The sequence below is a fragment of the Bombina bombina genome, chromosome 7 (genome assembly GCF_027579735.1).
Source record: "Bombina bombina isolate aBomBom1 chromosome 7, aBomBom1.pri, whole genome shotgun sequence".
In the NCBI taxonomy this organism is placed as follows: Eukaryota; Metazoa; Chordata; class Amphibia; order Anura; family Bombinatoridae; genus Bombina; species Bombina bombina.
The window spans coordinates 477,031,823-477,059,632 of NC_069505.1; the positions used below are offsets into that span (position 1 = coordinate 477,031,823).

The following is a 27,810-nucleotide window of genomic DNA, read 5'->3' on the forward strand; positions in this document are numbered from 1 at the left end:
TTATTACTGCAATTGCGAAAAAACATGAAGGAATTGTACAAAATTCACCAAATTTTCACCACAGTGTCTTAAAGCCTTAAAAGTATTGCACACCAAATTTGGAAGCTTTAACCCTTAAAATAACGGAACCGGAGCCGTTTTAACACTTTAACCCCTTTACAGTCCCTGGTATCTGCTTTGCTGAGACCCAACCAAACCCAAAGGGGAATACGATACCAAATGACGCCTTCAGAAAGCCTTTTCTAAGTATCAGAGCTCCTCTCACATGCGACTGCATGCCATGCCTCTCAAAAACAAGTGCGCCACACCGGCGCGAAAATGAGGCTCTGCTTATGCCTAGGGAAAGCCCCAGAGAAATAAGGTGTCTAATACAGTGCCGATATTATAATATCAATATACCCAGATAAAATGATTCCTCAAGGCTAAATATGTTTTAAAACTGAATCGATTTAGCCCAAATAAGTCTACAGTCGTAATAAGCCCTTGTGAAGCCCTTATTTACCATCGTAATAAAATATGGCTTACCGGATCCCATAGGGAAAAATGACAGCTTCCAGCATTACATCGTCTTGTTAGAATGTCATACCTCAAGCAGCAAGAGACTGCACACTGTTCCCCCAACTGAAGTTAATTGCTCTCAACAGTCCTGTGTGGAACAGCCATGGATTTTAGTTACGGTGCTAAAATCATTTTCCTCATACAAACAGAAATCTTCATCTCTTTTCTGTTTCTGAGTAAATAGTACATACCAGCACTATTTAAAAATAACAAACTCTTGATTGAATAATAAAAACTACAGTTAAACACTAAAAAACTCTAAGCCATCTCCGTGGAGATGTTGCCTGTACAACGGCAAAGAGAATGACTGGGGTAGGCGGAGCCTAGGAGGGATCATGTGACCAGCTTTGCTGGGCTCTTTGCCATTTCCTGTTGGGGAAGAGAATATCCCACAAGTAAGGATGACGCCGTGGACCGGACACACCTATGTTGGAGAAAAACAGCTTTTTTTGCTGAGAAATTAAATTCACAACCCAAAAAAATATATATTTCTCTTATGACAAACTCAAAATATAGACAAAATCATCAAACTGAGAAAACTGCCTGAAGTACCTTTCTACCAAAGGCTGCTTCTGACAAAGCAAAAACATTAAAATGGTAACATTTAGTAAAGATATGCAGAGAAGACCAAGTGGCTGCTTTGCAAATTTGATCAACTGAAGCCTCATTCTGGAAAGCTCAAGATGTGGCAAAGGAGGCGGACACTAATCTGAGGGCACCACAGCCTGCAAAACCTTTCTCCCAAAAGCTGCTTCCGCCAAAGTAAAAACATCAAACTTGTAAAAATTTTGTAAAAGTATGTAAGGAGGACTAAGTAGCCACCTTACAAATCTGCTCCATAGAGGCCTCATTCTTAAAGGCCCATGAAGAGCGCACAACCCTAGTTGAGTGAGCCCTAATCCTCTGAGGAGGCTTATGTCCCGCAGTCTCATATGACAAGCGAATCAAGCTCCTCAACCAAAAGGATAGGGAAGTGGAAGAGGCCTTCTGTCCCTGCGCTTCCCCGAATACACAACAAATAGAGATGAAGTCTGTCTGAATTATTTCGTAGCCTGAAGATAGAACTTCAAGGCTCGAACCACATCCAAGTTATGAAGCAACCTTTCCTTTGAAGAAGGGTTAGGACATGAGGAAAGAACCACTATCTCCTGATTGATGTTACGATTCAACACCACCTTGGGAAGAAATTCCAACCCAGTGCGAAGAACAGCCTTATCGGCGTGAAAAAACAGATAAGGAGGTTTACATTGCAAGGCCGTCAACTCTGGAGACTCTGCGTGCCGATGCAATCGAAGGGAGCCCTCTGCAAAATCTTAAGTACCAAATTTAAGCTACAAGGGGGAACAGAATTTCTAAAGACAGGCCTGATTCTAGACAGGGCCTGAACGAAGGACTGAATATCAGGAAGCTCCGCAAGCTTCTTGTGTAACAGTAGCGATAAAGGCGAAATCTGTCCCTTTAAGGAACTGGCGGCAAGTCCCTTCTCCAACCCATGCTGGAGGAAGGACAGGCTCTTGGATACCCTATAACATACAAAAAGGGGAAAGGATTGAGGTGTGTGCACTGTTATTCAAAAAATGTGTAAAGAGTCTTAGTTGTTAAGATAACTTGTAGATAAGTCTTTATAGGGCCACTGCAAGAATTGGGCTGTTTTGTAAAGACAAAAGTGTGGCGGTGTTCCCCAAATAATCCCCACAATATTGATCACAAGGACTCACTCCCAGACATCCGTAAATAGAATAAATGAATTGACTCACCACTATTCAGTCTCTTGGTGAAATGCTTCCTCAGATTCGGATGCTGTATCCAGTGTTTATGTGAACAGTTAAGCCATATACTCCAGGTATCCTTATTTTCTGCCTGTCAGTTTTACTTTGGGGCCATAAAAAACATCCACATAAGTCCCTTGGAAGAAAAACAGTCTGATGCAGTTTGCCACCAGCTCACCAACCGCAGTCTGTATCCTTATCCTGTGCTCACTGTTTGGCCAAGTGATAAGCTAAGCTTCAGAAAAAATATATAACAAAGTAGGCGGGTGACAACACCACTACTAAAGAACAAATCTTTGTTCTATCCCATTCAAAGTAGGGGTCCTCTATTGGAGAAATTCCAGAAACGGGTTGAAAGTGATTTAACTAAACTTCAATATGTCACACAAAGGGGCAAAAAGTCTAATGTCACACGAAAACAAAAAATAGCCTTAGAAGGTCTAAGAAAATAACAACAATCTAGTGATTAGATCAGCGGACAAAGGCGGAGCAATTGTGGTCCTTGATAAGGAGGACTTCATTCAAGAGGCTTTAAGACAGTTGAGAATAGAACAGGATTATGAGGTGTTATTACAAGACCCAACACGCCAATTCCAGAGACAGCTGGCCTCCCTTGTGGACGACGGGGTAGAGATGGGTTATATTGACCAAGAAACTAAGGACTATCTTCTGGTACAGAACCCAGCCATTCCTGTGTTTAATCATCTACCTAAAATTCACAAGTCTGTAGAAAATGTCCAAGGGAGGCCAATTGTTAGTGGAATTGGCTCTTTACTGGAACAACTGTCGGAATGGTTGGACGGCATTTTGCAACCCTTGGTGAGTACCCTTTGGAGTCACCTGTCTGATACCAAGCACGTTTTGAATTTACTTTCTGATATGATCTGGCAGAGTGACTTCAAATGGTTGACAGTGGACGTAAGATCCCTGTATTCCACCATACCACACGAAAAGGGCTTGGAAGCTCTAGAATTCTTTCTATCTAAAAATATGAAAATGACCAGGATTTTACAGAATACATATTGAAGGTGACCAAATTTCTCCTGACCCACAACTATTTCCTGTTCGAGGGGGAGTTCTTTCTCCAGAGGCGTGGGACAGCGATGGGGGCCAAATTTGCCCCCTCCTACGCCAACCTTTTCATGGGTTGGTGGGAGCTCTCCCACGTCTTTGGGGAGCGGAACCCGTTCAGGCAGGAGATAGTGTGGTACAGGCGCTTCATTGATGACCTCCTTTTCATTTGGCAGGGCTCCCATAAAGATCTAGAGAGGCTTGTAGAGGGACTAAATAACAACACTGTAGGCATTAGCTTTACCTCTGAGATACAAGAACACACAGTAAATTTTTTGGACATCACATTAAAGGGGAAAACAGGTCAGAAGATCATCACAGAAACCTATCGAAAGCCAATCACAGTGAACTCTCTTCTGCACGCCTCAAGTTGTCACCCAAGGAGGGTGTTTAGGGGTGTAGCCAGAGGACAGTTCATTCGCCTAAAAAGGAACTGTACTAATTATAGTACATATGAAAAACAGGCCGATGAACTGTCAGATAGACTCATAGAGAGAGGCTACCCAAGGACAACAATTACTAAGGAGAGGAACTCTGTTACTAAAATCAACAGAGCTGATCTCTTGAAACAGAGAAACACAAAGTATAAAGAAGGGACAAAAGAGATTGGGGACAGGAAAATCACATTCACGACAGAATATTCACAGCAGTACACACAAATATGCCAGATTATTAGAAATAATTATCATCTACTGTCAGCTGATGATGCTCTTAAAGAGACAGTAACTGAAGGCATTAGGTGCACTTACAAAAGAAAAAGAACAATAGGCAATATGATTGCACCCACGAGATTAAGGAGGGAACAGACAGATGGGTCCTCCTGGTTGACATTGAATGGAACCTATAGGTGCAACCATTTTTCCTGCAAAGCTTGTGAGAAAGTAACTGTAGGGGACTCCTTTAGCTCCCTGGTTACAGGAGAACATTTTCAGAAAAAGTTATGCCTCAACTGTAGGTCTACTTTTGTAGTGTATTTGATTTCATGCACCTATTGTGCCCTCCAATATGTAGGCCTCACGACAAGGGAAGCCAGAGTTAGGATAAAAGAACACCTAGCGGACATCAAGGCTGGGGTTCTCACAACGCCACTTATTAATCATTTTTCAATTACACATAATAAAGATATTTCTTTCTTTTCTTGGACCATTATAGAGAGAGTACCAGTCCAGACAAAAGGGGGTGACAGGACCAGAAAACTGGGAGAAAGAGATGCCTTCTGGATTTTTCGTTTAAGAACGAGGATTCCGGATGGCCTCAACTCAGAATTCGATCTCATTAATTTTTGGTGATCTTTGGTATTACTCACTGAGAGTAATACAACCTATATAATCTGACTTATTTATTGTAATAAGGGGATTAACAGGGCAAAATACACTTAGAATGTAAATATAATTTTTCACCAACCCACAGGAGACAATTTGCCCAAAAATAAGCACATAGATAAAGTTTAAACATCTCATTTCTATGGTAGTAAATAAAATAACCCCCCCCTCTCTAGTACAGATATGTGCAAACGCTAAATAGTGACAGGAATTTAGTGCGAGCAAGCTTTGAAATCCAATTCAATCCAATACTGGTTGGAGCCCATCTCCTAACTTGCGAGTACAACCATTGTATGTTAATGCCCATGATATAGAGAATGACAAATAGCGCACAGACCTTTAGAGCTGTGTTTGTGAGCACATAACTTAAACAAAGGGAGTTACTATGGCCTGAACAATTGCAAGCTACGGAGGGGTAGACTATGCACATGACGTAGTAAGTTGAGTTTTGACAGGCTACAGTTGATTGGCGTATGTACACGATTTCCGTCCAATCAGGATCAAATGAATATAGACCAATCGTTCTCTGCAAGACTACACGCACTGCGCTGGAGTTTGTTAGGCCGCAGTAGATTGGCCGGCACACACGCTATTCATCCAATAGGGACTTAGTAAGTGGAATCCAGCAGTTCACTATAAACACCGATTGAATGCAAATATGCAAGCACAGCAGATTTACTCCACAATGGCTAAAGGCGTTTTAAAATGAATACACCAAAATTGGAACCACTATTAGGTAGGAGTTAAACACAATATATAAAAAAACAAATACAATTAAAACATACTATTGCGATCAGGGTTTACCGTAAAAAAAACGGCACTTAGCAGTGCGGTCTGATTAAATGGTAAAGCAACTGCTAGGAGTGTATATATAAACATAAACATTTTTAACAAAAAAAAATGGTTAAAGATAGATAATATATACATAGGTGTAGGGAGAACACTAATTAGATTTTTCCTCTTTCTTAACATTGGTGATAAGTAAATAAAATGCTAGTAATTACATATGCATAGGAAAATCAATCACAATAAAAAAAGTTCAGCCGTATTTGTATGAAGGTTGATTGATTAAAGCTGAAGGGAATAACAATTAGAGGTGTGAGTTTCCAGAACCAATAGGATTTCAGATGATGGTTTTTAAATCAGGGAACTGCTAGACAGTTTTAAGCAGGCTAGGAGTAAGGCAACAGCCGAAACCGGTCAGCCTTTTTTCATCTGTTTGACTATCATATATGTATGTTCTTACCCAGGGGTTATGATACCCTTTATGTTCTAATAAAGTTTAATGTTTTATCCCTATACCTGGTGCTCCTGTTATATATTTTTTCTGAAGCTTATCTTGGATACCCTAACCTTATGCCAGGGATATCCACTTTCCTCACACCAGGAAAGGTAGGTCCTCCACCCCTTATAATAGATGCGACGAGTGACAGGCTTCTTGGCTTGAATGAGAGTATCAATCCCTCTCTTGGCCAGGACTAAGCGTTCAATCTCCACGCAGTCAGCCTCAGAGAATCGAGATTTTGATGTAGAAAAGGACCCTGAACCAGCAGATCCCTGCGACAAGGTAACCTCCATGGAGGAGACAATGACATCCCCATCAGATCTGCAAACCACATCCTCCGCGGCCAATGGCCAATACACCAAGAAATATAAGTTTTACAAACTTTGTGATACATTTTCCTAGAAGCTGATTTACGAGCCAGAACCAAAGCATTAATCACAGAATCTGAGAATCCTCTGTGACTCAGAACTAAGCGTTCAATTTCCGTGCCATCAAGTTGAGAGACTTTAGATCTTGACGGAAAAAGGGACCTTGAGACAGAAGGTCTGGCCTTAAGAGGAAGAGGCCATGGTGAGCAGTTGGACGTTCGAACCAGATCCGCAGACGAAATCCTGTGAGGCTAAGCTGGAGCAATCAAGATTACAAATGACTGTTCCAATTTTATCTTAAAAATTAATCTGGAAAGTAGGATCAGAGGAGAAAACAGGTAAGCAGGCTGGAAGGACCAAAGAACTGTTAGAATATCTACTACCGCCACCTGAGGATCCCTGAGCCTCACAAGGTACCTGAGAAATTTGTTGTTCAAACAAGAGGCCATCAGATCTATTTCTGGTTGGTCCCATAATTACACAATCAGAAAGAACACATCCTGATGAAGAGACCAAGTTCCTGGATGTAGAGACTGAGAAAATCTGCCTCCCAGTTGTCCATTCCTGGGATGTGAATCGCAGAAATCAGGCAAGAATTGGATCCGCCCAAGAGAAAATTTGAGACACTTCTAAAATAGCCAGATAACTGAGGCTCCCTTTTTAATAGAGGCCAAGCCTGGAACGCCCTGAAAGGTGCACAGTTTCAAAATATTGATTGGAACCCTCACCTCCCGAGGATTTTAAACCCCCTGTGCTGTAAGAGACCCCCAAACAGCTCCCCAACCCGAGGGTTCTAAACCCCTGTACTGTCAGAGACCCCCAAACAGCTCCCCAACTTGAAAGACTTGCCTCTGTGGTGAGGACAGACCAGGTAGGTTTAGCAAAAGAAGCCCCCTGAGTAATAGACTTGGTGATTCAGCCACCAAGTTAGAGATAGGTGAATAATGGAATCTAAGAATGTCACTTAGGATATCTTAGTGTAATCCTTGTACCATTGACGTAGCATACAAAGCTGAAGAGGCCTCATATGTAGTCAAGCAAATGGAATTGCGTCCGAAGCTGCAATCATGAGGCCTAGTACTTCCATACACAGAGCCACTGAAGGGAATGAGAGAGACTGAAGGTTCAGACAAGCCAATATCAACTTTACTTGTCTATGTTCTGTGAGGGGAAGAGTCATGGGCACTAAATCTATTTAGGAATCAAGGAACTCTTTCGTAAATTGATCCTCCAACCATGTCTTTGAAGGGACAACAATAGTTATTTTGTATGACATTCTGCTAAATGAAAAGATTGAGCTAGTACCAATATATCGTCCAGGTAAGGAAATACTGCAATACTCTGATCACAGACAAAAGGGTACTCAGGACTTTGGTAACTATTGAGCTGTAGCTAGACCAAATGGAAGACCAACAAACTGATAATGCTTGTCGAGAAAAGCAAACCTCAGAAATGGGTGATGTTCTGAGTGAATTGGGATGTGAAGGTAAGCATCCTTTAAATCTATTGTGGACATAAAGTGACCTTGTTGAATAAAAGGCAGAATAGTCCTGAGTTTCCATTTCGAAAGATGGTATTCTAAAAAATTTGGTTTGAGTTTTCAGATCTAAAATTGGTCTGAATGTCTTCCTTCTCTGTTACAATGAAGATAATTGAATGAATGAAGTCCCGTCCCCCGTTCCTGCAAAGGAACTGAAACAATTACTCCCATATCTTCCAGATCTGAGACAGATTGAAAAAAAGCTTAAGCTTTTATTGAATGTTTTGGGATATGGATCAGAAAAAAACCTTCCAGTGGGAGGCCTTGTTCTGATTGCAATTCGATATCCCTGAAAAAGGTCAGAAGGTTTAGAATCTTTAACCCCTAAAGTGACCAAGACCTCCATTAAAAGTGAACGAATGTGTTCAATTTTAAATAAAAAGAAGAAATTATCAGGTTCTATGTCAGATGAGGGAGCCTCACTCTCAGAGGAAGCCTCATCATTCAAAGATACTTCAGTATTCTTTGGATCAGGATATACTGTACATTACTTGTAGAAGGTATATCTTGAACTGACCTTTTTCGCTTATTTGAAGGCGGTAGAGCAGCCTGTGAAGGATGCAGTACTCCAATCACATCCCTCTGACAAGCACTGTAATCTGAGGGTAATTGGGCTTCAATATCCTCTGAAGTGCCTTTCACTGAAGAAATCAAGCACATCATCATGCTTCAACCACCTACAACGGAGGCAAAGTGAAAAAACTAAGGTATGCGTTAGGTGGGAGGAGTTTTAGAGGCTTTTTGGAGTTTGGGAAACTGACTCCTCCTGGTAGGAATGTATACCCATATGACTCTCGCCACCTATATGAAAGAAATGAAGATCCAACAAAATTCACTGAGCTAAAGTATTCATTAGATGAGGAGTATTTATATTATTACTTACCTACCACTATCAATAAAATATAATCTTTCTAACTGCCAGTGGAAAATGCTTTCTCTACTGTATGGATTTTGTTATGAGAAATAAGACTTGACTTACGGGTAAAACATTTCCCACATTCAGAACATGGAAATGCTTTCTCTCCTGTATGAATTGTCTGATGTGTTTTTAAATTAGATTTTCGGTTAAAACATTTCCCACATTCTAAACATGAAAATGCCTTTTCCCCTATATGAATTTTCTGATGTGCTTTAAGACTTGATTTACGGTTAAAACATTTTCCACATTCCATACATGAAAATTCTTTCTCACTTGTATGTATTTTCTGATGAGAAATTAGAAGGGATGGCCAGTAAAAACATTTCCCACATATAGAACAGGAAAATGGTTTTTCTCCTGTATGAATTTTTTTATGATAAATAAGACTTGATTTCCAGGCAAAATATTTTCCACACTCGGAACATGAAAATTCTTTCTCAACTATATGTATTTTCTGATGAGTAATAAGATTTGATTGCAGTTTAAAACATTTCCCACATTCAGAACATGAAAATGCTTTCTCTCTTGTATGAATGTTCTGGTGTCTAATAAGAGTTGATTGCCAGTTAAAACATTTCCCACATACGGAACATGGAAATAATTTATTCCCTCCGTGGTGTTGCTGATCTTCAAAGAGACTGAAAGAAGCTTCTGTAGTTTGGCCTTCACTAGGAATGTCTGAGCTCATAAATTGATCTGTTGAAAATAAACAGAGAAAGTGGTTATTTACTTATGTTAAAATCAAAGCCCAAAAAAAGAATCTAATGCATAAAATACAGCTCAAGAGCTCAAATAATAAGTGAGACAAACAGAGAAATACACATAATAAAAAATAAAATATATGATATATAATATAAAATAAAATACAAAGTCCTTTTAATCCAACATCCAATGGAAGGCAGCACTCTATCAAAAGGATGGTCAGTCCCTGGTGATGAATCTAGGAAGAAAGAGACACAGAGGCGCCAATATGGCCTAGTAACGTCTGCACAATAGTAGAACAATGTGAAGTGACATATACTCACAAAGGTAGAGCACCCTAAAAGTGCGAGTAACGCAGGCTGAATCAATTAGCAGTGGTCCAGCTCACTGTATACCCACATAGGAGACACTTAGATGGAAATCAGCAAGCAGCAACCAGATTCCTATTCCTGTGAGTGACAAAAAAAACGATATCCATAGCCCAGTACAGTTTTGATAAACAGAATTCGTAATTACTGGTTAGACTTACAGAAAGCAGCACACCTCCAGGTGCAATCACAGCATGCTGGGACCTCTCAGTCGCCCAGTAGACTGTACTTAGGTGTAGACAGCGTCCGTTCACCAGCCACATGGTATATATCCAAAAGATAATAAAAAGAGAACTCCAAAATAGAGGCAGCAAGTGTATCAAAAAGCCTCCAAAAGGGCGGTTTCCTCAGGCTATACAAAAATTAAATGAAATACACTTGCTATATAAAGGGATAAAAAACTCTGGTAAGTGGAGCCATTGATTACAATCATATTCATATGGGTTTTAGACAAATCTTTTGTATATCCTTTGAAAAATCTTTTGGCTGTGAGGTCATTATGTGGGAAGGTCTGTTTACATTGGTTACCATCCCAACTAATTACCTACTGATTGCATACACAGGTGATTGTAATCAATGGCTCCACTTACCAGAGTTTTTATCCCTTTATATAGCAAGTGTATTTCATTTAATTTTTGTATAGCCTGAGGAAACAGCCCTTTTGGAGGCTGAGAAACGCGTCGCTCTGTTTTTAATAAATATATGCTTTTTGATACACTTGCTGCGTCTATTTTGGAGTTCTCTTTTTATTAACTTTTGGATATATACCGTGTGGCTGGTGAACGGACGCTGTCTACACCTAAGTACAGTCTACTGGGCGACTGAGAGGTCCCAGCATGCTTTGATTGCACCTGGAGGTGTGCTGCTTTCTGTAAGTCTAACCAGTAATTACGAATTCTGTTTATCAAAACTGTACTGGGCTATGGATATCATTTTTTGTCACTCACAGGAATAGGAATCTGGTTGCTGTTTGCTGGTTTCCATCTGAGTGTCTCCTATGTGGGTATACAGTGAGCTGAACCACTGCTAATTGATTCAGCCTGCGTTACTCGTGTCACTTCACACTGTTCTACTATTGTGCAGACGTTACTAGGCCATATTGGCGCCTCTTTGTCTCCTTCTTCCTAAGTAAACAATATGTTGACTTGAATATCTAATCAGCCTTACATGTTTACCTAACAGTACCACAAAAGAGATTATTGGACAAAATGAAAGGGCCATTAAATACAGTAGAATTGCATAACGAACAAGTGCATAATAAAAAAACAATATAATAATGCGTAATCTGAATATCAAATAAGCAGTTTCTTCTGAAAACATATTTCCTCCATTTGCTAGCACTTTGTGTCATGTGACACCCATCAGCCAATCAGAGACTAGTATACATATTCACTGTGAACATGCTTAGTTGGAGCTGATTCCTCAGAAAGTGTGCATGTAAAAAGAAAGTGCAAAATTTCATAATGGAAGTAAACTGGAAAGTCTCTTAAAACTGCATGCTCTTTGTGAAACATGGAAGTTTAATTTTGGACTTTAGTGTCCCTTTAAGAAACTAGTATTAACAGAAAATGTTAGCGCTAAATAACATCATAAAAAAGACAAGGCAACACGAGTTATAGTAAGTGGATTATACTCAGATTGGACAAAAGTAATTAGTTGTGTCCCCCAAGGATTAGTACTGGGCACTGTTCTTTTTAATAGTTTCATTAATGACTTAGAGGACGGATTGAATAGCAAGATCTCTATTGTTTGTAAGGTGATTAGGTCAGCACGGTAATTGCTCTGCAAAGGAATTTACAAAAATTGGAAGAACGGATCGGTAAATGGCAAATGAGATTTAATACTGATAAATGTAAAGTTCTACATTTTAGAATTCTTCACCCCCATTGTGGACCAAGGTGATCAAAATAATGGATTACATACACTGCTGCGATCAAGCTGTACTCTAGATGCTGGAAATTCAAACGATCTGGTCAGACTGTATCAAAGAGCACAATAATAGCTAAAACAGTGACTTTTCTTTTTTTTTTTTTTTTTAAACCAGCTTCACAAGCGGGGTTACGGGAAAGAGGAGGGAGATTAAGTGTTTTTCTTTTCTTCTTTTTCCTTTCCCCATAGCAGTTGACTACGATACTTCTCATGGTTAGCGTTTGTAGATGGATTTATTTTTTATCTCTAATTGCAACTACTATATATAGCAGGGCTCTAAATATCACTTGCCACTTCTGCTCCCACCCATCACTTCCTAACACCGCACCCACTACCCCAGCCACTCTTTGCATATGTTTAGCCAATTTGTGAAACACCTTAATGTGCAGTAATTTTTCATATTTTTTTAAATTTTAAACCATAGCAAATTAACCCCTTAATGACCAGACCATTTTTCAATTTTCTTACCCTTAATGACAAAGGCTATTTTTACATTTCTGCTGTGTTTGTGTTTAGCTGTAATTTTCCTCTTACACATTTACTGTACCCACACATATTATATACCGTTTTTCTCGCCATTAAATGGACTTTCTAAAGATACCATTATTTTCATCATATCTTATAATTTCCTATAAAAAAAATATAAAATATGAGGAAAAAATTGAAAAAAACACACTTTTTCTAACTTTGACCCCCAAAATCTGTTACACATCTACAATCACCAAAAAACACCTATGCTAAATAGTTTCTAAATTTTGTCCTGAGTTTAGAAATACCCAATGTTTACATGTTCTTTGCTTTTTTTGCAATTTATAGGGCCATAAATACAAGTAGCACTTTGCTATTTCCAAACCCCTTTTTTTTTCAAAATTAGCGCTATTTACATTGGAACCCTGATATCTGTCAGGAAAACCTGAATATCCCTTGACATGTATATATTTTTTTTTAGAAGACAACCCAAAGTATTGATCTAGGCCCATTTTGGTATATTTCATGCCACCATTTCACCGCCAAATGTCATCAAATAAAAAAAAAAGTTCACTTTTTCACAAATTTTGTCACAAACTTTAGGTTTCCCACTGAAATTATTTACAAACAGCTTCTGCAATTAAGGCACAAATGGTTGTAAATGCTTCTTTGGGATCCCCTTTGTTCAGAAATAGCAGACTTATATGGCTTTGGGGTTGCTTTTTGGTAATTAGAAGGCCGCTAAATGCTGCTGCGCACCACACGTAAATTATGCCCAGCAGTGAAGGGGTTAATTAGGTAGGTTGTAGGGAGCTTGCATGGTTAATTTTAGCTTTAGGGTAGTGTAGTAGACAACCCCAAGTATTGATCTAGGCCCATTTTGATATATTTTATGCCACTATTTCACCGCCAAATGCGAGCACACAATTTTAGGTTTCTCACTGAAAGTATTTACAAACAGCTTGTGCTATTATGGCACAAATTGTTGTAAAAGCTTCTTTGGGATCCCCTTTGTTCAGAAATAGCAGACATATATGGCTTTGGCATTGCTTTTTGGTAATTAGAAGGCCGCTAAATGTTGCTGCGCACCACACGTAAATTATGCCCAGCAGTGAAGGGGTTAATTAGGTAGGTTGTAGGGAGCTTGCAGGGTTAATTTTAGCTTTAGGGTAGAGATCAGCCTCCCACCTGACACATCCCACCCCCTGATCCCTCCCAAACAGCTCTCTTCCCTCCCCCACCCCACAATTGTCCCCGCCATCTTAAGTACTGGCAGAAAGTCTGCCAGTACTAAATAAAAGGAGTTTTTCTTTTTTTTTTATAATAATAATAAAAAAAAATGTTTTAGCTGTGATGGACCCCTGCCTTAGCCCCAACCTCCATGATCCCCCCCCCCCCCCAGCTCTCTAACACTCTCCCCTACCTATTTGCCGCCATCTTGGGTACTGGCAGCTGTCTGCCAGTACCCAATTTGCCCCCAAAAACAAAAGTATCTTTTTCTCTTTTTGCAATTATTAATATTTTCTGTAGTGTAGCAGCCCCCCACAATACCCCAACCCCCTCCCCCTCCCAGATCCTTATATATTTATATTTTTAAAATCTTTTTCCCCCCTCTTCCCTCCTCATTGGTGTCAGTGGCCAGCTAATCGTGCGTGCACGCCCACGCGCGCTCCCGGCGTGCACATTGCACTTACAGGAACTGGATGCCGGGTAGCGATGGGCAGCCCACCCGCCTCCCTGTTATGCTCCCACCCACCAACGAACCGGCACCATCGCTACCGGTGCAGAGAGGGCCACAGAGTGGCTCTCTCTGCATCGGAGTCTTCTAAAAAGGTATTGCAGGATGCCTCCATATGGAGGCATCACTGCAATACCCTGAGAGCTGCTGGAAGCGATTGCGATAGCTTCCAGCACTCTCTTAGACAACTGACGTACCAGGTACGTCTATTATCATTAACTGCTTGTTAATGCATGACGTACCTGGTACGTCAGTTGTCATTAAGGGGTTAAAGTGAAAGTAAATTTGTTTCAAAAGTCAATCCTAGCGTTTGTAAAACGCTAGGATTTACTTTCACTTTAAGTCCTAGTTATTATTTATTATTACAAATATATACATTTGCTGGTCATTTTGCACAGCATATAGACAGCATTTATCTCCCTTTCTACTTGTCCCAATTCAATTTCTACTCAGCCAAGTCGAGTGGGCGAGTAGAAATTTTGAGCCCATATATTCATATATAGACATAATGCAAAAGGTAAAGAAGGTAGCACTCTCATTGTAAAGACAACACCTTTATTAGAGCAACGTTTTAGGGGCTGCCTGCCCCTTTCTCAAGCTTATATATATATATATATATATATATATATATATACACATATATATATATATATATATATATACACACACACATATATAGACATGTTATTCAATGTTACTTCCGAGATGTTCGTTGTTTCATACAGCACTTTTATAATCCTTAGTATCTTATCGTAGTAATTTTTTACGGTGTCAATGTATCATTCCTTTGTACATTGTGTTTTTTAATAAATAAATATTCAAATATGTGATAGGCAAACTAGCAGCAAAAGTGATTTACTCAAATAACATCAGCACTCTTTTAGCACAAACTGATATAGAATTTGATGGGGTCTCTTTTGTATTAAGCTCCATCCATTAAATATCACATACTCACCTGTGTACGTATCCCTGCTTTCCATGTCAGTATCTTCATCATTTTCAAGGGGATTTGCCACACACATATTTTCTGTTTGTTCCACTTGACATATTTCAGGGTTGAATTTAGCTGGAAAAATAAACAAAAACATAATAAATTTAAATAACAGAAAAAAGTGAAAAATGTCTATTTACTTCTAGCTTGTTGAAACTAACCCCTTTGTTTATGGTTAGGACGTTCCCTGCTGTCCTAACTGCGCTGGGCTTTGGCCTCGTTAGGATGGCATGGAATGGGATAGCGGGCTGGAAGGTGCGCCTAATGTCATAGGTACTCCCCTCTGACCCAATCCCATGATTGAAATCACACGATCGTTCATGTGATTTCAATTTTAACTTATTTGTTTACATCAGAACTTTTTTCTGAGGTAGACAAATATGTCCCGGCGGGTTACCCTAGAGTTATTTTTTCTCTCTACTTATAATAGAGATTTTCTATTAATTAGATTTTCATTTTCAAGTAATGTATTTATGTATAATGTTTTCAAATAACAGTACCTTGTACACATAGAAAATGCTGTAAAGTTTTTATTAGCTATCATTTATGTACATTAAAAAAAAAAATTACCACCATCAACGTAGCAACAAAATGATTTTAATCCCAAAACTTCACTTTATTGCTATTGTGTTTTTTCCATTGTTGCACTCATACTCCGCATGTTAAAGGGATACGAAACCCACAATTTTTCTTTCATGAGTCAGACAGACCATGCAATTTTAAACAACTATCTATTTTACTTCTATTACTAAATGTTCAGTGTTTTCGTGTCTGGAGCAGTATATAGCAGCATTTTTGCTAGAATGTTATCCCAGTGTAAGAGCAATAGATGGCTGCACTATTTCCTGCCATGTAGTGCTCTAGACAGCTACCAAGGTATCTCTTCAACAAAGAATATAATGGAACTAAGCAAATTTGAAACTTTAAAAAACATAATTTATGCTTACCTGATAAATTTATTTCTCTTGTAGTGTATCCAGTCCACGGATCATCCATTACTTATGGGATATTCTCCTTCCCAACAGGAAGTTGCAAGAGGATCACCCACAGCAGAGCTGCTATATAGCTCCTTCCCTCACTGCCATATCCAGTCATTCGACCGAAACAAGCCGAGAAAGGAGAAACCATAGGGTGCAGTGGTGACTGGAGTTTAATTAAAATTTAGACCTGCCTTAAAAGGAAAGGGCGGGCCGTGGACTGGATACACTACAAGAGAAATAAATTTATCAGGTAAGCATAAATTAAATCAGGTAAGCATAAATTGTTTTCTCTTGTTAAGTGTATCCAGTCCACGGATCATCCATTACTTATGGGATACCAATACCAAAGCTAAAGTACACGGATGATGGGAGGGACAAGGCAGGAACTTAAACGGAAGGAACCACTGCCTGTAGAACCTTTCTCCCAAAAACAGCCTCCGAAGAAGCAAAAGTATCAAATTTGGAAAATTTGGAAAAGGTATGAAGCGAAGACCAAGTCGCAGCCTTGCAAATCTGTTCAACAGAAGCCTCATTTTTAAAGGCCCAGGTGGAAGCCACAGCTCTAGTGGAATGAGCTGTAATCCTTTCAGGGGACTGCTGTCCAGCAGTCTCATAGGCTAAACGGATTATACTCCGAAGCCAAAAAGAAAGAGAGGTTGCTGAGGCCTTTTGACCTCTCCTCTGTCCAGAGTAAACAACAAACAGGTTAGATGTTTGACGAAAATCTTTAGTAGCTTATAAGTAAAACTTCAAGGCACGGACTACGTCTAGATTATGCAAAAGACGTTCCTTCTTTGAAGAAGGATTAGGACATAATGATGGAACAACAATCTCTTGATTGATATTCTTGTTAGAAACCACCTTGGGTAAAAACCCAGGTTTTGTACGCAGAACTACTTTATCTGAATGAAAGATCAGATAAGGAGAATCACAATGTAAGGCAGATAACTCAGAGACTCTCCGAGCCGAGGAAATAGCCATCAGAAAAAGAACTTTCCATGATAGAAGTTTGATATCAATAGAATGAAGGGGTTCAAACGGAACCCCTTGAAGAACTTTAAGAACCAAGTTTAAGCTCCATGGAGGAGCAACAGGTTTAAACACAGGCTTAATTCTAACTAAAGCCTGACAAAATGCCTGAACGTCTGGAACTTCTGCCAGACGCTTTTGTAAAAGAATAGACAGAGCAGAAATCTGTCCGTTTAAAGAACTAGCTGATAATCCTTTGTCCAAACCCTCTTGGAGGAAGGACAATATCCTAGGAATCCTAACCCTACTCCATGAGAAATTCTTGGATTCACACCAATGAAGATATTTACGCCATATCTTGTGGTAGATTTTCCTGGTGATAGGCTTTCGTGCCTGTATTAAGGTATCAATGACTGACTCGGAGAAGCCACGCTTTGATAGAATCAAGCGTTCAATCTCCAGGCAGTCAGTCTCAGAGAAATTAGATTTGGATGATTGAAAGGACCTTGTATGAGAAGGTCTTGTCTCAGAGGCAGAGTCCATGGTGGAAAGGATGACATGTCCACTAGGTCTGCATACCAGGTCCTGCGTGGCCACGCAGGCGCTATCAGAATCACCGATGCCCTCTCCTGTCTGATTTTGGCAATCAGTCGAGGGAGCAGAGGAAACGGTGGAAACACATAAGCCAGGTTGAAGAACCAAGGAGCTGCTAGAGCATCTATCAGCGCCGCTTCTGGGTCCCTGGACCTGAATCCGTAACAAGGAAGCTTGGCGTTCTGGCGAGACGCCATGAGATCCAGTTCTGGTTTGCCCCAACGATGAACCAATTGAGCAAACACCTCCGGATGGAGTTCCCACTCCCCCGGATGAAAAGTCTGACGACTTAGAAAATCCGCCTCCCAGTTCTCTACACCTGGGATATGGATTGCTGATAGGTGGCAAGAGTAAGACTCTGCCTAGCGAATTATCTTGGAGACTTCTAACATCGCTAGGGAACTCCTGGTTCCCCCTTGATGGTTGATGTAAGCCACAGTCGTGATGTTGTCCGACTGAAATCTGATGAACCTCAGGGTTGCTAACTGAGGCCAAGCTAGAAGAGCATTGAATATTGCTCTTAACTCCAGAATATTTATTGGGAGGAGTTTCTCCTCCTGAGTCCACGATCCCTGAGCCTTCAGGGAGTTCCAGACTGCACCCCAACCTAGAAGGCTGGCATCTGTTGTTACAATCGTCCAATCTGGTCTGCGAAAGGTCATACCCTTGGACAGATGGACCCGAGATAACCACCAGAGAAGAGAATCTCTGGTTTCCTGATCCAGATTTAGTAGAGGGGACAAATCTGTGTAATCCCCATTCCACTGACTGAGCATGCATAATTGCAGCGGTCTGAGATGCAGGCGCGCAAATGGTACTATGTCCATTGCCGCTACCATTAAGCCGATTACCTCCATGCACTGAGCCACCGCAGGGCGTGGAGTGGAGTGAAGAACATGGCAAGCATTTAGAAGTTTTGATAACCTGGACTCTGTCAGGTAAATTTTCATTTCTACAGAATCTATAAGAGTCCCTAGGAAGGAAACCCTTGTGAGAGGAGATAGAGAACTCTTTTCTTCGTTCACTTTCCACCCATGCGACCTCAGAAATGCCAGAACTATCTCTGTGTGAGACTTGGCAATTTGAAAGCTTGACGCCTGTATCAGGATGTCGTCTAGATAAGGAGCTACCGCTATGCCTCGCGGTCTTAGAACCGCCAGAAGAGAGCCCAGAAAAAATGTAAAAATTATTGGGGCTGTAGCCAACCCGAAGGGAAGAGCTACAAATTGGTAATGCCTGTCTAGAAAGGCAAATCCCAGGAACCAATGATGATTCTTGAGAATCGGAATGTGAAGCTAGGCATCCTTTAAGTCCACTGTGGTCATGTACTGACCCTCTTGGATCATGGGTAAGATGGTCCGAATAGTTTCCATCTTGAATGATGGAACTCTGAGGAATTTGTTTAAGATCTTTAGATCCAAAATTGGTCTGAAGGTTCCCTCTTTTTTGGGAACCACAAACAGATTTGAATAAAAACCCTGTCCTTGTTCCGTCCACGGAACTGGATGGATCACTCCCATTACTAGGAGGTCTTGCACGCAGCGTAGGAATGCCTCTTTCTTTATCTGGTTTGCAGATAATCTTGAAAGGTGAAATCTCCCCTGTGGAGGAGAAGCTTTGAAGTCCAGAAGATATCCCTGAGATATGATCTCCAACGCCCAGGGATCCTGAACATCTCTTGCCCACGCCTGGGCGAAGAGAGAAAGTCTGCCCCCTACTAGATCCGTTGCCGGATAGGGGGCCGTTCCTTCATGCTGTCTTGGGGGCAGCAGCAGGCTTTCTGGCCTGCTTGCCCTTGTTCCAGGACTGATTAGATTTCCAGGCCTGCTTGGATTGAGCAAAAGTTCCCTCTTGTTTTGAAGCAGAGGAAGTTGATGCTGAACCTGCCTTGAAATTTCGAAAGGCACGAAAATTAGACTGTTTGGCCCTTGATTTGGCCCTGTCCTGAGGAAGGGTATGACCCTTACCTCCAGTAATGTCAGCAATAATTTCTTTCAAACCAGGCCCGAATAAGGTCTGCCCCTTGAAAGGAATGTTGAGTAATTTAGACTTCGAAGTCACGTCAGTTGACCAGGATTTAAGCCATAGCGCCCTACGCGCCTGGATGGCGAATCCGGAATTCTTAGCCGTTAGTTTAGTCAAATGAACAATGGCATCAGAAACAAATGAGTTAGCTAGCTTAAGTGTTCTAAGCTTGTCAATGATTTCAGTCAATGGAGCTGTATGGATGGCCTCTTCCAGGGCCTCAAACCAGAATGCCGCCTCAGCAGTGACAGGCGCAATGCATGCAAGGGGCTGTAAAATAAAACCTTGTTGAATAAACATTTTCTTAAGGTAACCCTCTAATTTTTTATCCATTGGATCTGAAAAAGCACAACTGTCCTCAACCGGGATAGTGGTACGCTTTGCTAAAATAGAAACTGCTCCCTCCACCTTAGGGACCGTCTGCCATAAGTCCCGCGTAGTGGCGTCTATGGGAAACATTTTCTAAATATAGGAGGGGGGGAAAACGGCACACCGGGTCTATCCCACTCCTTACTAATAATTTCTGTAAACCTTTTAGGTATTGGAAAACATCAGTACACACCGGCACTGCATAGTATTTATCCAGTCTACACAATTTCTCTGGCACTGCAATTGTGTCACAGTCATTCAGAGCAGCTAACACCTCCCCAAGCAATACACAGAGGTTCTCAAGCTTAAATTTAAAATTAGAAATCTCTGAATCAGGTTTCCCCGAGTCAGAGATGTCACCCACAGACTGAAGCTCTCCGTCCTCAGGTTCTGCATATTTTGACAGAGTATCAGACATTGCTCTTACAGCATCTACGCGCTCTGTATCTCGTCTAACCCCAGAGCTATTGCGCTTGCCTCTTAATTCAGGCAATCTGGCTAATACCGCTGACAGGGTATTATCCATGATCGCAGCCATGTCCTGCAAAGTAATCGCTATGGGCGTCCCTGATGTACTTGGCGCCATATTAGCGTGCGTCCCTTGAGCGGGAGGCAAAGGGTCCGACACGTGGGGAGAGTTAGTCGGCATAACTTCCCCCTCGACAGAACCCTCTGGTGACAATTCTTTTATAGATAAAGACTGATCTTTACTGTTTAAGGTGAACATTTAGTACACATTCTCCTATGGGGCTCCACCATGGCTTTTAAACATAATGAACAATTGGTTTCCTCTATGTCAGACATGTTTGTACAGACTAGCAATGAGACTAGCAAGCTTGGAAAACACTTTGCATCAAGTTAAACAAGCAATATAAAAAACGTTACTGTGCCTTTAAGAAAAACAAATTTTGTCAAAATTTGAAATAACAGTGAAAAAAGGCAGTTACACTAACAAAATTTTTACAGTGTATGTAACAAGTTAGCAGAGCATTGCACCCACTTGCAAATGGATGATTAACCCCTTAATACCAAAAACGGAATAATAAATGAAAAAAACGTTTTTAAAACTAGTCACAACAACTGCCACAGGTCTACTGTGGTTGTTACCCTCCTCAAACACGACTTTGGAAGCCTTTTGAGCCCTTCAGAGATGTCCTGTATCATGCAGAGGGAAGCTGAGTGTCTCTGTCTGTAATTTTAGCAGTGCAGAAAAACGCTAAAATAGGCCCCTCCCACTCATATTACAACAGTGGAAAGCCTCAGGAAACTGTTTCTAGGCAAAATTCAAGCCAGCCATGTGGAAAAAAAACTAGGCCCCAATAAGTTTTATCACCAAGCATATATAAAAACGATTAAACATGCCAGCAAACGTTTTATATTGCACTTTTATAAGAGTATGTATCTCTGGTAATAAGCCTGATACCAGTCGCTATTAAATCACTGTATTTAGGCTTAACTTACATTAATCCGGTATCAGCAGCATTTTTCTAGCAAATTCCATCCCTAGAAATATGTTAACTGCACATACCTTACTGCAGGATAACCTGCACGCCATTCCCCCTCTTAAGTTACCTCACTCCTCAGAATATGTGAGAACGGCAGTGGATCTTAGTTACTTCTGCTAAAATCATAGAAACCGCAAGCAGATTCTTCTTCTAATGCTGCCTGAGATAAAATAGTACACTCCGGTACCATTTAAAAATAACAAACTTTTGATTGAAGTTAAAAAACTAACTATAATACACCACTCTCCTCTTACTACCTCCATCTTTGTTGAGAGTTGCAAGAGAATGACTGGATATGGCAGTGAGGGGAGGAGCTATATAGCAGCTCTGCTGTGGGTGATCCTCTTGCAACTTCCTGTTGGGAAGGAAAATATCCCATAAGTAATGGATGATCCGTGGACTGGATACACTTAACAAGAGAAAAATGGTAAGCTCTGTCTGAATCACAAAAGAAAGTGTTTGGGTTTCATATCCCTTTAAGAGAAGGGGGTTACAAGACAGAGGATTGGTCAACTACGCAGCCTGTGTGGCCTTCCTGGGTCCTGGAAAGGAGTGGTTTTCAGCAGGAAGACACCAGCATGCTTAGCACCGCTCTAGTGGACAGGGTCTGTAGTGCAGCCTGTGGCTCAGAGCCATCTTAGTGTACTAGGAACTGTCAGATGTTATATTTCAGGCAGACAATGTGTTATTAGCCCATTCAATGCAGTGAAACAGCCGAAACTTGTACCCTAGGAAGCCTGTTTTACTGAGGGAATTGTAAAGCGTATAAATAATACTTCCTATATCACTCAAAAGCGACACTGTACTGTATAAACTATTTCCCCTTAAAGAGACATTAAGCACTTTGAGATAGTAATATAAAATGATTAATAATTATATATATATATATATATATATATATATATATAAAAACTGTATACTTTCATTATTTATTTTGTCCCCTTTTCCTGTAACTATATTCTCAAAGTATGAGCTTTTCAGCTCATGTTAGAAATGGAAGTGCAGAACGCTGTTCTATACCACACAGCCATTGGCTGCACACTCTAGTGACCTAATTATAACTATCCCCCTTATTGGCCACAGCAGAGAAGGTAACCTAAGTTACAACATGGCAGCTCCCATTGTTTTATAGACACTAACGTCTAGATTTAGAGTTGGGCGGTAGCCGTCAAAACCAGCGTTAGGAGCCTCTGGTATTTGGAGCCAGTCATTAAAGGGTCTAACGCTCACTTTCCAGCCGCAGATCTCCTTACGTCAATTGCGTATCCTATCTTTTCAATGGGATCTTTCTAACGCCGGTATTTAGAGTCGTGGCTGAAGTGAGCGTTAGAAATCTAACGACAAAACTCCAGCCGCAGAAAAAAGTCAGTAGTTAAGAGCTTTCTGGGCTAACGCCGGTTTATAAAGCTCTTAACTACTGTGCTCTAAAGTACACTAACACCCATAAACTACCTATGTACCCCTAAACCGAGGTCCCCCCACATCGCCGCCACTATATTTAAATTTTTTAACCCCTAATCTGCCGCTCCGTACACCGCCGCCACTTACGTTATCCCTATGTACCCCTAATATGCTGCCCCTAACACCGCCGACCCCTATATTATATTTATTAACCCCTAATCTGCCCCCCACAACGTCGCCGCCAGCTAGCTACAATAATTAACCCCTAATCTGCCGACAGGAGCTCACCGCTAGTATAATAAATGTATTAACCCCTAATCCGCCTCACTCCCGCCTCAATAACCCTATAATAAATAGTATTAACCCCCAATCTGCCATCCCTAACATCGCCTACAGCTAACTTCAAGTATTAACCCCTAATCTGCTGACCGGAGCTCACCGCTACTCTAATAAATGGATTAACCCCTAAAGCTAAGTCTAACCCTAACACTAACACCCCCCTAAGTTAAATATAATTTAAATCTAGCGAAATAAATTAACTCTTATATAAATTATTCCTATTTAAAGCTAAATACTTACCTGTAAAATAAATCCTAATATAGCTACAATATAAATTATAATTATATTGTAGCTATTTTAGGATTAATATTTATTTTACAGGCAACTTTGTAATTATTTTAAACAGGTACAATAGCTATTAAATAGTTCATAACTATTTAATAGCTAAAATAGTTAAAATAATTACAAAATTATCTGTAAAATAAATCCTAACCTAAGTTACAATTAAACCTAACACTAAACTATCATTAAATTAATTAAATACAATACCTACAATTATCTACAATTAAACCTAACACTTCACTATCAATAAATTAATTAAATACAATACCTACAAATAAATACAATTAAATAAACTAACCAAAGTACAAAAAATAAAAAAGAACAAAGTTACAAAAAATAAAAAAATATTTACAAACATTAGAAAAATATTACAACAATTTTAAACTAATTACACCTACTCTAAGCCCCCTAATAAAATAACAAAGCCCCCCAAAATAAAAAAAATGCCCTACCCTATTCTAAAATGAAAATAGAAAAGCTCTTTTACCTTACCAGCCCTGAAAAGGGCCCTTTTCGGGGCATGCCCCAAATAATTCAGCTCTTTTGCATGCAAAAAAAACAAACATACAATACCCCCCCCCAAATTTACAACCCACCACCCACATACCCCTAATCTAACCCAAACCCCCCTTAAATAAATCTAACACTAAGCCCCTGAAGATCTCCCTACCTTGTCTTCACCACACCGGGTCCCGATCTGTCCAGAAGAGCCTCCGAAATCTTCCTCCAAGCCCAAGCGGGGGCTGAAGAGTGACGTCCATCCTCCGGCTGAAGTCTGGATCCAACCGGCAAATGAAGAAGTCCATCTTCGGGAAGAAATCTTCATCCTATCCGGGCAGAAGAGAACATCCGGACCGGCAACCATCTTGATCCAAGCGGCATCTTCTATCTTCATCCGATGAGGAACGGCTCCATCTTGAAGACCTCCAGCGCGGACCGATCCTCTTCTTCCGACGTCCAACTGAAGAATGAAGGTTCCTTTAAGGGACGTCATCCAAGATGGCGTCCCTCGAATTCCGATTGGCTGATAGGATTCTATCAGCCAATCGGAATTAAGGTAGGAAGATTCTGATTGGCTGATGGAATCAGCCAATCAGAATCAAGTTCAATCCGATTGGCTGATCCGATCAGCCAATCAGATTGAGCTCACATTCTATTGGCTGATCGGAACAGCCAATAGAATGCGAGCTCAATCTGATTGGCTGATTGGATCAGCCAATTGGATTGAACTTGATTCTGATTGGCTGATTTCATCAGCCAATCAGAATTTTCCTACCTTAATTCCGATTGGCTAATAGAATCCTATCAGCCAATCGGAATTCGAGGGACGCCATCTTGAATGACGTCCCTTAAAGGAACCGTCATTCGTCGGGAAGTCGTCGGAAGAAGAGGATGGATCCGCGGTGGAGGTCTTCAAGATGGAGCCGGTCGTCATCGGATGAAGATAGAAGATGCCGCTTGGAAGAAGATGGTTGCCGGTCCGGATCTCCTCTTCTGCCCGGATAGGATGAAGACTTTGGAGCCTCTTCTGGACCTCTTCAGCCGTCGCTTGATAGAAGACTTCAGCCGGATGATGGATGTCTAGCCCCCGCTTGGGCTTGGATGAAGATTTTGGAGCCTGGAACGATCGGTGATACCTGGCATGGTGAAGACAAGGTAGGAAGATCTTCAGGGGCTCAGTGTTAGGTTTATTTAAGGGGAGTTTGGGTTAGATTAGGGGTATGTGGGTGGTGGGTTGTAATGTTGGGGGGGGGGTATTGTATGTTTTTTTTTTACAGGCAAAAGAGCTGAATTCTTTGGGGCATGCCCCGCAAAGGGCCCTTTTAAGGGCTGGTAAGGTAAAAGAGCTTTGAACTTTTGTAATTTAGAATAGGGTAGGGCATTTTTTTATTTTGGGGGTCTTTGTTATTTTATTAGAAGGCTTAGAGTAGGTGTAATTAGTTTAAAATTGTTGTAATATTTTTCTAATGTTTGTAAATATTTTTTTATTTTTTGTAACTTAGTTCTTTTTTATTTTTTGTACTTTAGTTAGTTTATTTAATTGTATTTATTTGTAGGAATTGTATTTAATTTATTTATTGATAGTGTAGTGTTAGGTTTAATTGTAACTTAGGTTAGGATTTATTTTACAGGTAATTTTGTAATTATTTTAACTAGGTAACTATTAAATAGTTATTAACTATTTAATAGCTATTGTACCTGGTTAAAATAATTACAAAGTTGCCTGTAAAATAAATATTAATCCTAAAATAGCTACAATATAATTATAATTTATATTGTAGCTATATTAGGGTTATTTTACAGGTAAGTATTTAGCTTTAAATAGGAATAATTTATTTAATAAGAGTTAATTTATTTCGGTAGATTTAAATTATATTTAATTTAGGGGGGTGTTAGGGTTAAAGTTAGACTTAGCTTTAGGGGTTAATAAATTTATTAGAGTAGCGGTGAGCTCCTGTCGGCAGATTAGGGGTTAATACTTGAAGTTAGGTGTCGGCAATGTTAGAGAGGGCAGATTAGGGGTTAATACTATTTATTATAGGGTTATTGAGGCGGGAGTGAGGCGGATTAGGGGTTAATAAGTGTAGTTAGGTGGAGGCGACGTTGGGGGCGGCAGATTAGGGGTTAATAAATATAATATAGGGGTCTGCGATGTTAGGGCAGCAGATTAGGGGTACATAGGGAAAATGTAGGTGGTGGGGGTGTACGGAGCGGCAGATTAGGGGTTAAAAATAATATGCAGGGGTCAGCGATAGCGGGGGCGGCAGATTAGGGGTTAATAAGTGTAAGGTTAGGGGTGTTTAGACTCGGGGTACATGTTAGAGTGTTAGGTGCAGACGTAGGAAGTGTTTCCCCATAGGAAACAATAGGGCTGCGTTAGGAGCTGAACGCGGCTTTTTTGCAGGTGTTAGGTTTTTTTTCAGCTCAAACAGCCCCATTGTTTCCTATGGGGGAATTGTGCACGAGCACGTTTTTGAAGCTGGCCGCGTCCGTAAGCACCGCTGGTATCGAGAGTTGCAGTGACGTTAAATTATGCTATACGCTCCCTTTTTGGAGCCTAACGCACTGAAAACCCAGCCATTCTGTGAACTCTAAATACCAGCTGTATTTAAAAGGTGCGGGGGAAAAAACATAATTTATGCTTACCTGATAAATTTATTTCTCTTGTAGTGTGTTCAGTCCACGGGTCATCCATTACTTATGGGATATATTCTCCTTCCCAACAGGAAGTTGCAAGAGGATCACCCAAGCAGAGCTGCTATATAGCTCCTCCCCTCACATGTCATATCCAGTCATTCGACCGAAACAAGACGAGAAAGGAGAAACTATAAGGTGCAGTGGTGACTGGAGTTATAATTTTAAAATTTAGAACCTGCCTTAAAAAGACAGGGCGGGCCGTGGACTGAACACACTACAAGAGAAATAAATTTATCAGGTAAGCATAAATTATGTTTTCTCTTGTTAAGTGTGTTCAGTCCACGGGTCATCCATTACTTATGGGATATCAATACCAAAGCTAAGTACACGGATGATGGGAGGGACAAGGCAGGAACATTAAACAGAAGGAACCACTGCCTGTAGAACCTTTCTCCCAAAACCAGCCTCCGAAGAAGCGAAAGTGTCAAATTTGTAAAATTTGGAAAAAGTATGAAGTGAAGACCAAGTTGCAGCCTTGCAAATCTGTTCAAAAGAGGCCTCATTCTTAAAGGCCCAGGTGGAAGCCACAGCTCTAGTGGAATGAGCTGTAATTCTTTCAGGAGGCTGCTGTCCAGCAGTCTCATACGCTAAACGTGTTATGCTACGAAGCCAAAAAGAGAGAGAGGTAGCCGAAGCCTTTTGACCTCTCCTCTGTCCAGAGTAAACGACAAACAGAGAAGAAGTTTGTCTAAAATCTTTAGTTGCCTGTAAGTAGAACTTCAGAGCATGGACCACGTCTAGATTATGCAAAAGAGGTTCCTTCTTTGAAGAAGGATTAGGACATAATGATGGAACAACAATCCGAGGTTTCCGAGCCTGTATTAATGTATCAATGACCGAATCCGAAAACCCACGCTTTGATAGAATCAAGCGTTCAATTTCCAGGCAGTCAGCCTCAGAGAAATTAGGTTTGGATGGTTGAAAGGACCCTGAATTAGAAGGTCCTGCCTCAGAGGCAGAGACCATGGTGGACAGGACGACATGTCCACTAGGTCTGCATACCAGGTCCTGCGTGGCCACGCAGGCGCTATCAGAATTACCGATACCCTCTCCTGTTTGATCCTGGCAATCAGTCGAGGTAGCAACGGAAATGGTGGAAACACATAAGCTATGTTGAAAA

The 27,810-nt window shown here is 40.6% G+C and overlaps 1 protein-coding gene across 2 annotated transcripts in view; it reads right to left on the reverse strand.

Annotated features, from left to right (window-relative positions):
* Positions 1-898: 898 nt before the first annotated feature.
* LOC128666780 (oocyte zinc finger protein XlCOF22-like) overlaps positions 899-27,810 on the reverse strand; it is a 130,376-nt gene continuing 103,464 nt past the window's right edge. For both annotated transcript variants that reach the window (XM_053721573.1, XM_053721572.1), the window contains exons 6-7: positions 14,993-15,103; positions 899-9,528 (exon numbers count right to left, since the gene is read on the reverse strand). In XM_053721573.1, coding sequence (XP_053577548.1) covers positions 8,825-9,528; positions 14,993-15,103 — 815 coding nt within the window. In that variant the 3' untranslated portion in view covers positions 899-8,824. The remainder of the gene's footprint in view (positions 9,529-14,992; positions 15,104-27,810) is intronic.